Source organism: Acanthaster planci, linkage group LG18, assembly GCF_054643075.1.
Source record: "Acanthaster planci isolate LZ-2023a linkage group LG18, COTS_SCS, whole genome shotgun sequence".
In the NCBI taxonomy this organism is placed as follows: domain Eukaryota; kingdom Metazoa; phylum Echinodermata; class Asteroidea; order Valvatida; family Acanthasteridae; genus Acanthaster; species Acanthaster planci.
In genome coordinates, this window is record NC_141794.1 from 4200109 (window position 1) to 4210808 (window position 10700).

A 10700-nucleotide genomic window follows, 5' to 3' on the forward strand; every position below is an offset into this window, starting at 1 on the left:
GCTGCATTTGATCCCAGCTAGATGGTGTTGTGAATAACATCCCATGGACACAGCTGTCTCCAGCATGCGATCAACCGTCAAGAAAGTTGAGTACAAAACTGTCATTTGTATTACGGAGCTTCTACTGCCTACTGTTCCATCCCCCTGCACCTTTTATGTGTGTAATTTCAAAAAAAATAACAATGTCTCACCCATAGTGCACATCTTCAGGTCACAACAATGAGACCATAGAAGGACGTGAGTTGGATTGTATAGATATAGTTAGCCTTCATTTTATTTTTCTTGTCCTGTTATTGTGATGGTGGTCCAGTTATCAAAGAATTCCTTTCGCTGATTATGAGGGTTTTTTATCATATAATGCAAAGGTCAAATATTGAACTTAACAAACAATCGTTTCAATATAGACAATACACACCGTATACAGTTTTCATACACATATTCACACAGGTCAAAATTTTGCCGGAATTACTGATCTGTACAGGGGACGATTTTTTTCCCTCTGAATTTACTCAGCTGTCGGGAGATAAACATTATCGTCAAGCAGGAGAGAACCAAACAAGCAAACATTTGATGTGTGCTGCGTCGAGCGGGGATACTTTAGAACCACTGTTTTGGCATGACTCTGTTCGCTCTTAACTTGGAGTCGCCATACCAGATGGAAAACGAGGCTGCATTTGCAAAGATTAAGGCTGCTTGATGTTGTTATGGCTGCTATGAATCAAAATTTATTTATTTAGCCGAAGATTGACCAAGTATGGCCAAAAGTGCAAAGTCCTCATGCGAACAAAGACATATCTGCAATAGCTTGTTGTCCTTTAAATGCAGTCGAAAAAAAACAGATTTTTTTTTCCATTTTTCAAAAGCACAATCAAACGACCCGAATCAAATATCAAACGGATACAAAGTATCGGAACCTTTGATTCAGCGATTATTTCTCCACACTATGTAATTTAATCTTGCACATCATTTATTTTTAAAAATAAAGACAGTCCAGATGGTCGAAATGTTGCCATTAACTTCTTTACATTTGCAATGGGGATTTATCTTCAATTCCCTTGTTATGAAACGGCCCGACGTCCAGTTACTCGTACATCGTTACGTTAGCATTCTACATTTCGCAAAATTCACCATTAGTGATTCGCTTTCCATTTGTCAAAAACTGCTGCGAGAGATCGACAAGCCTTGAAGCAGGAGACTGCATCGACCGATTCCAATCCGTCGTTTCGCCTGTTTAATGGAACGCTCTAAGCCCCGCTTCCTTTCCGGCCGATCTGCCGCTTGCCAGGCCTACGTGCAGTTCGCACGACGACCAATAATAATTCGTTATTACAATGAGGCGCGCTCCCATCTATATCACGGACTGGCAAAATTAATGCACCCACTCGCCTCGCTCGTCGAAGTCATCGCTGCATCATCGGCGAGTGGGATTCAACCTCGGCGAATTCTCCGCGGTGGAAAGCTATCGCCTTGAGTACTACCGCGGAGCGAGGAGAGAAATAAAAACAGACATAGCACAATCATCTACGCTGTGCGGGTATGCTGCGGTAGTACGTGTACTTCAATTCACATCATCTTTAGCTGCTCTGCGTCTTTCGTGAGCGGGACAGGACGACCTGCTCTCTCAAATTCCGAGCTCAATCTCGGGGATTTAACAAAGCGGGGGAAAAATAGGAACCAAATAAACTGCAACACCAGTTTGACGAATCGAGGTGGATCTCAGGGCAGCTAGGACAGCGTCTTCAAACCGGAGATATGGGCGCATAGAAAGGGAGTTTCGAGCCTGTTGGTTATTCCCCCTGAAAGGAGGTAGGTTTCTCCACTGCATAGAAGCCATCTTGTATTTACGTCTCTGCTTGCACTGCTAGGTCTGTGTTTGGTAGGGGCTGAGTGAAGCTTTGCTTGCGAAATTGATTTTCGCTTCACTTATCTCCCCATGATTTTTCCCGTTAAAGGTACGATGACAGCGCTGGGCAAGCAGCTTAGTTGATTAAAGCCCAAAGTCTTTAACGTTTCCCAACTCGTAGCCAAGAATAAATATAATTTGAAATATTTTAATTTATTCACGGCAAATAATTGACACAAGAAATTTTGCACCTGACGTATTTTGATGTTGCGTGAAACCTGCTGCAGTTGAATTCTGGTTTAGTCGATTTTCAAATATCTTTGTTTCTTCGACTTACTACTAGTACAAAGAGTACACGCATACAACACGCAATACCAAATACCTGTGTACATGTATTTCCATAATGTATCATAAATCTGAAGTATATTTGTGTGAAATGCCGATTCGTTTATTCTGACCTAACCTTTATTAATTTAATAAGCACACTCGGTCTACTTTTCAGTTCGGATTGTCAACATCTTTGATTTCCCCCTATATTTGGCAATACAGCGTGCAAGGCCTGAACCAATTAATATGTAAGATTTTTTTTTAATTTTTAATGAATTATAAATTATTTGGCCTGCGAATGTGTTATCATCTTGGTTATGCTAATGCGAGGAATAATACTATAATTATCGGTTCATTGGTGATCAGTTTTCATGGCGCAACTCCAGTTGACAGCAAGTTAATAGTTTTGTCTTCTGTCTGCCCTTGTTTGTGTTCCTCTGGAAAATAAGTCGATTTGGAGTATCTGCTTCTTTATTTATTTTTACCAGTCACACATTAACGCAGGTATCTGCTTGATTTCCGGTTTTCCAATCAGTACAGCCGGTATTTCCACATTAAAACATTTTTTTCACAAAGCACGCCTACTCGTATTAATAACTATTCTGGAGTCTTTTTGTAATCAGGCTTCATGCCTTGAACGCAAAGTAATTACTATGTGTTTGTATTGGAAAATGCATATATTCTGCCTTCTGGGGCTTATTTAAAGGTACTAGCTTTTTCAGAACAGAAGATTAGTAGTTGACCGGATCCATTTTGCATTCTGTTTTCGGAATATCATCGCATGTAGCTGAAAATTCGAGGGAAGATATTTTATGCACTCGGGCAATTCCTGGTCTTGGTTAATTATCTCGTTGGGATTATGTATGATGGCTCCAGTATCCAGAAGGCTGAATAAATCTCTTTGAACTGTCTAAAGGAGCCTGAGTACTCAATTTTTCGAATTGTATCTGGAAAGAGCTTCTAGAGGCAATGCTTTGTGTCGTAGTAATTACGAATGAGCACGGGAAATACTTGAGACTCTCTGGATTACCCATGATTGCCACGCAAAGACTGTGATCTATTAGAATGCATCACTGGGCTTTGTATGTGCACAAGTGCAGCCTCAACGGTGACAAAGACAGAGCCGGGCAGTCCAAAACGCAATTGGTCGGATCAATGATCCAACCCTCGCCAACAGAGGGCGGTGCTTCATCCAAATTATGGATTTTGTATTAAGTTCGGCATTGATGGTATGTAGAGATGTTCAAATTCTAGGCTCATTTCCTCATCTTAGCCCACTGGCTTTAACCACGAAACCTCATTGTGACTCGAAAGGGACGCAAACATTTTTTTTCTGTTAAACTGAGATGAGTGTTGTCACTGGCACTTTGTGCTCACAATGAATACAAATGAAAAAAAAAATTGGGTTAGACAAGATGTGAATTCTGTACGGCCATGACATGGTCTTATAATTCCCGATCCAGGCGTTAACAGACGAATTTGGTTTGGGAGCCGAAAACAGTGAAACAAAACAAGAGAATATCCATCTCTCAACCACACACGGGCAAGCGAAGGCTGCGTCATTTCTCGAGACATACAATCTTTTCGTTTCGTTTTTGATGTGGGCTTACTCGCAGTTCAGCAACCAACTGAAGCCTCTGGCAGGTCGAAAATGGTGGATTTAATTTTCGTTTTTAACCAACAGTGAGACTAAGGGATCCTTCGTTATCAAAGAAATAATAGAGACGCCCACACATGCCCTTGAGGGAGAGAGCTATAGGCCTATGCAAGGAAAAGACCGTATTTGTATGCTTGACTTGCTTAGTTCCTTATGTACAATTATCTCGGCGATGGTTAAAGTGTACATTCGTGAGGCCAATCATTTCGTATTGGTGACTTGTTTGTGGGGAGATTTTATAATGTGAACAGCCAAAGACCCGGATTCCTGCGTTCCTTCATGTATCGTGACTTGTTTTCTGCAACCTGTTTGCACTGGACTTACATGTTGCAGGATGTTCAAAACCAGTGTGAATTTAGGTGTGTCGATTTTTTTATGGTCAGAACTGGACCATTTCTCTCTTTTTTTCTTCATTAGAAGGGCACACCTGGCCAGAAGATGTTGGTGGGAGACCAAAAGGGGCTTGGAGGTGGATGGAAGATTTGGGACTTGGTTTGTACGCATGCGCTAATATTCGGCATAGTCATGGTCACTCTCTGTTGCTTTTTAAAATGACGACACCAGCCAGCAAACAACTATACCATTGTCCATCTGGGGAGATCTTCAGCATTGTGTAAAACTTGGCTACCTTTATGACAGGGAAATACAATCAGGCTTCAGATTTCACTTTGAGGTGTTGTTTCTTTTTAATCATACGCGACATTTCGGAGAAAATGGGGTTAAAGATGTCTGTGTACGTTACTTTTCCGAACGCAAAAAAGGGTATTTTAAAATCGAAATTTTGAATTGTTCTCCAGTTTATCTACACATGCTAAGTATCTTGGTAATTGGAAAAGTGCTTGAAAAAGGATACCATGAATATGTTTGAGGTATTGCGAATTGCCCTTCGTTAGTTTCACCAACTTCAAGTTTGGCTCTCTGTCAACTGATGGTAGGCCATGATTTATGTGTGCACATGTGCACGTATTAAACACTGCGCAGTGCATGTACATAATGTACTCCATCAACGCACGTACACATGCACTACTATACGGAGAAATGATTCTCGTGCAAAATCGTCAGTTCGCAATAGCTTGAAAACACTTCCGATGTTTTATCGGGTCTTAATTCACATGACGCTTTATTTCGTTTGTTTGGATAAACTTGATAAGTATTTTTAAAATGGGAATGACTGTGGACGTATTTTCTTTCAAATTTGGTTGTGTTTATTTTTTTTCAGAAATATATGTTTCTAATTTTGTGCGATTGGGTTCATATAATACGGTGATCTAGTGGGTTTTACTCAATTTTAGTTATCAGGTCAGGCCTAACTCCGTGAATTTTATTTGTTGGTATTTTGTTAACTAAATTATGGTCTCCATCCGCGGAAAGAGGTGTCGGAATGGTGTCCGGCCTCGCCTGCCTCGAAATCCACAGTAAAGTGCTCGAGTGCGCATGCGCTACCTCTCAACTAAGTGGCGTACAAATGCATGGGAGTGAACATACGTGTTGACTGTATTATCCAGTCCCGGTCTGTCTGTCTCTTTGCTCGGAATTCAGGTCATTTTTCGAAAGGATGGGCTTAAAATCTCGGCTTGATTAGTTTTAATTTTATTTGGGATCATAGTTGTTACAAAATATTTATGTTCCTTTCCAGGACTGCAAACACTGCAGTATATAAATTATAACCCTCGTTATGCACATAGGAGTAGCGAGAGCACTGACGTAGCACCAATCTAACACCACACCTTTTGTAATGAGTTTTCAGTGGTACAGTGCTCAACAAAAACTGATCTTTCAACTTGAGATTTCAGCTACAGGAAATCTCGATGTTTGTGAGGAAGTGCTTTTTTCAAAGAACTATCCATAACGAGGTCCCACTTCGTTCGTATCCATGGTAACTGCTTGGCAGTTTCCCGCCTCCCCGCCTGGCCTGACAAAGGAGTCAGCAAATGAACTCCAGGTATAGTCGCCTCTTACAACAGGAAGGCCTATGGCGACGATTTTTTTCCTTCGAATTAATTGGAAGGGAAGTCCCGCGAACTAATTACGACTGACGTGTGCACATTATCACGACAATGGAGACTGTTATCAGAGAGTGGGAAGAACTTCTGACAAACGGTAGCGAGCGGTGTCAACATCCTCCGATAGTAATGTTTACCAAGCTAAAAATGAAGAATGTGTTTTTTTAAGGGAGCAGGGAGACAAATAGGAGAACTACACCTGCTCTTTTCACCAGCATACCTCAAACTGCACAAGATTTCGGATTGCAGTGTCTCGAAACATCTTCTTTGCTGTATGCCCGAACCCCACTTGGCAGAGGATAGTCTCTTTAACAAGCTCTGCTCTCGATTGACTGGATAAACATCGAGTGGGCGACGTTACTGTAGGACTTCGAGATTGGGCTTCAATGACGTCAAGGCGTGCTTGTTTCTATCGTGTTTCCGCATGATTTGACACCAGTGTTACATAGTCAAATAATAAATCGTGTTTTTAACCCAGTGTTGTCGTAAAAATCGCTTCAATAAGGCACGAAATGGATTGTCCTCACATTTAAACTGTCTCGTGTGCACGTAGCTCTCAAACCTTAAACACACTCGAAACGCCCCCTCTCCATTTAAATTCGACAGAGCTGATGTGTGAAGACTTCAGAAGGCCTTTGGTAATGCTTTGCCTGAGAAGAGTTGAAGTAGTGACATGAGATTTAAAATTAAACACGAGCCACTGTGAGCATCAAATCCGGTCCGTATGGGTACATCAGGTCTGAGTTCTTCTTGTCTTGGGCTGCGTCTTTAGCACTTGGCTGCGACACGGAGTAACATGCGCCTATGTAGGAGCCACTTCAGCCTCGTTCCATTGTGTACGATCTTGCCGCGCCATGTTAGTCCCCACCATGCCTTGCGCGATCTAACCCCTGGTATTTTATAATTTGAATATTTGGGTTATTTAAATTAGGACTTTATTCTGTGTGTTTACTAGCGACGCAGATTTACGCGTGCGTGACGTGCATGAGAATACGAGGGCACGAGTGCGCAGCTTTTGAAATACGCGTGCGATTCACTTTACGTTTATGTATATTCATCCTTAATAGCCAGTCAGCGTCATATGCGTAGTCTACACGACCAGGGGCTAGTGAAAGAACGTGCAGGCAGCCCATGGAGTCACTTGGCAGCCCATGGGGCCACTTGGCAGCGACTGTATTATATCCGGTTCTCATAGACCTTGTGTTACCACTGACCCCATCAAAATGATTGGTGCTGAGTCTTCAAAGGAACTAGGTCCCTGCGTGGCACAAAAATGACCTTGATCTAGAGAAGCAATGCGGGAATTCTTTGTGACTTAGAGGATAAGCACAAATAATATCACAAGAACATGTTGGAATTACTGACTGCGACGGACTTCATAAGCCAATGGTGACCCTACTTGAGGACGTTGACAGTTTTATTTCGCATACAACTTGACTTGATTGGAGAATGTATGTGCATATGCATTGTACATGCATAAGCGCATATCTCTTTAATAGGATGTTGCAGGTTTATTGTTGTGCAACCTTTTTAATAATGACGAAGTTGTATTACTGCGTGCAGAAAGTACAGAAATCCAATTAACTTGCACAGTGAGTCGGCTGGCAAAATCTGGGCCTTGAGGCGAGCATATATGCAAAGATTTTTTTTTTTCAATTTTAATAGTGCACTTAGTTGCGTGGGCCACCAAGGACTTCATTTACAGCGGGGCTAGAGGGCGAATGTGTTACATATGACACTTCGCCACCGTTCTGATGTCGGTCACCGCCTCGTCAGGAATTATATTTACTATCGGACCGATGCCAAACTGTGAATCAAAACAATATTGTTCTTTAGCAGGACGCCCGCCTGTGCTTCCTGCGGATGCTTTCTCTCCCAGGGTATAGACCTCTATCATAGGGCAGCTATCTTACTTTTCTACCATTCAAAGCAATGTATTCAAACTGTATACCAAATTGAGCCTAGCGGGAAGAATAGTCTGGTCCTTTTCAACAGAATAAGTCGTATAACTGTTGCCTGTATATAACTATAACTTGTTTACAGGGAAAAATTCAAACATGGTAGGTTTATTGTGGTGACCCGTTACAACGCTTTGCATACTTTTTTCCCTTGAATCGTTTCATTCAGGAACTCGTATCCTTGGAAGTGTATACCTTGTTTTTACACACCGAAATCCGATATCATTATAAGGTTAATAGGGGTAATGTTTGGATCGTTTCACGAATAACAATTCTCCATCTTATTTTTATCTTGACAGAATGGAAAAAATGAACGCAGAACAGCTATGATGAGAGATTCTATTGACGTCGTCTTCTAGGAGAAAACAAACAAATCGACGGGATCATGGAACCTCAGTCGTCAAATAATGGTGCGAATGGAGGGACACATATGCCGCAATCGGTCATGGGACCAGGGGCTGGCAGTGTCATTCGACCTCGCCCACCCGTGCCCAAACCAACCCCACCACCGCCAGCACCAGCTGGAAGCATTAGCAACGCGGCCGCGGCATCTCAAGCCGCGGCCCGCCGCAAGCTGACCCGGCCACCCCGCCTGGAGAGCGTCTCGGAGAGCGAGCACAGCGACCGGTCCTGCGTGGACTCACCGGCCAGCTCCGACTCCTTTGGCGTCAAGTCCTACCTGCACAAGTTCTACGAGGAGGACCCAGCCTACAAGGACCGCGACGACATCTACTGCGAGGACGAGGAGCACCCACTGGCCGACCTGGCAGCTCGCAAGCGGCGACGGGGCCCCTGCGGCTGCTGCTCCCCGGTCTGGTGGAAGGCTGGGGCCTGGGTGGGCCTTAACATCCTGATCTTGGCCATCCTGGCGCTGATGGTAGGCTATTTCATCACCCCGCGGAAGGAAGTCCTCGGCTACAACGAGGACGTAGCAGTGGTGGACGAGGACGCGCGGAAGTTCAACCGGCGACTGGACTCGGCCAAGCTGGCGGGGCTGATCATGATGTGTGCCGGCGGGCTGGTCATTGCCGTCTCCCTCCTCATCCCGAGTTTCTGCTTCGCCAGCGACGAGGACAGCTACAGAGACGAGATCAGGGTGGATGCCGAGAACACCTTCCCGCCGTACATGCCGATTGCGTCGCAGCACGAGACCGCCGAGGACGGTATACCGTACACGTCGGCGCTGACCAACGTCCAGCCAGAGAGGGCAAAGGGAGAGGCAGTAATAGCAGGCAAAGGAGTTGTGAGCGTCCAGCAGTGAAGCACATTCCAGTAGTCTCGACGCTTGTAGCTGTGAACTTCGGAAGTTGGGCTGAAACGTCCGATGCGTGAATTGTGAGAGGAATCGTCATTGTCACATCATTATTGACAGCATAGATTGGCCATCTAAGGAGTCTTGCATCCTTCAGATCAAGAGTTTATGTAATCCGAGCCTTGATTTCATTTCAAACACATTCTGAGCAGAAAGTTGAAAGAAAACAATGCACTGAACCAACAGAAGAAGACTTGTCAACCAAAACCAGGGGGTTGTGATGATTCAAAAGAGAGCCGATGTATGGGTACAAAATACAAGGTTAAGAGAATCGTTGGTTTCCGTTCTACTTAGAACTCCCATAGGTGGACCTTCTTCACAATGATGCAGTCAAACCTTTCCCACCTGTAAAGTAAATACATTTAATTGTTCGTTCGAGCATGGAGAGCAAACGAAATACGTGGTTAGAGTCGTGCCCATGTTAAGACAACTCCCTTCCTTAGATCCAGTAGGGACTTTTGGTACCCTTGATCGTCGCAGCGTGTGTGATCTCAACCAATTCCCTGGCTTCGGGGCGTGTATTTCCGACACCACAGACCATCGACGCCGAAACCACACACAATTGTTTCCATTTTGCTTACGGGCAATCTCCCATTTATTATCGTCCAGCTAGCTTGCATGACCAGGAGAACCGAGCCACACTTTCAAAACAAAAACATTCACACTGCCTCTCCTATTTTCTTACGTAGGACCAGTTTGGAAAGAGAACAAACATGTTCTTTGTGACCATGACATTTTGGTATTTGTCCCCTAATTCAGAGATGACTATTTTCAACTGATCGCTCGTGATGTTTAACATTACTAAGGACCTCGTGCTACGAGCAAGCATTTTAAACTTGAAGATTCGTGTTTAAGGGCACATTATAGATGTTGCTGGTTTTGAAACCGATGTTTATAAATATTGAATTGTTGTGTATGATGTGCATAAATTTGGTACGATGCGTTCATCACTATATATGAATTTTCGAGTCTGGCTGATTGATCGTTTCAGGCGTCGTTCTTCAACAGGACGTTAGGTCGGTTCACAAATGTATAGTGGCGATTCAGCAAGAAATGGGGACCAGTGAAAGTAAAGTTGATCGAAGGTTGGTAAGAAAATCCTCCATACAAAACACTTGGGATTATTATACTGATTCGTGTTGCAGTTTGCGGGGGAAGGGCCTACGTCTGAGTGGAGACACGCTCCTCAGCCCTGTGACGTCTGCAACGAGGTAAGGTCATGTTGTCCCCACATTGTGCGCTTTGACATTAAGTGAAATAGATGACTGTGTAAGAAACGGGCTTCCAGAGCTACGGCTACGTCTTTATCAGCGAGTCTCCGTGTATTTCTAATCGAGTTTAGACTTAGACCTAGCTCTAGACAATAGGTTCAGATGCAGCCTTAAATGCACTTGACCAATCATGCGTTTTGGAGAACCGTTAATTTATTCATTGTGATTGGCTGACGCAAACACAAGCAGTGTATTCTAAGTACAGCTTGATGGCCCATTAGATACCTTGGAAACAGGTTTTGAGACATCTGTAAATAAATTTCAAAATGTCTCAAAGTGTATTTGATATAAAATGGATTTCAAGATATCTCTAAATCGATTACAGATAT

General features: G+C 43.4%; 1 protein-coding gene across 1 annotated transcript; it reads left to right on the forward strand.

Moving 5' to 3' along the window:
* The first annotated feature begins 1330 nt into the window (after nt 1-1330).
* Nucleotides 1331-10055, forward strand: LOC110980710 (neurensin-1-like). Its single transcript, XM_022237625.2, has 2 exons — nt 1331-1806; nt 8088-10055. Exon 2 carries the CDS (start codon nt 8174-8176, stop codon nt 9047-9049), a length of 876 nt encoding a protein of 291 aa, XP_022093317.1. The 5' UTR covers nt 1331-1806; nt 8088-8173; the 3' UTR covers nt 9050-10055.
* The last annotated feature ends 645 nt before the right edge of the window (nt 10056-10700 follow it).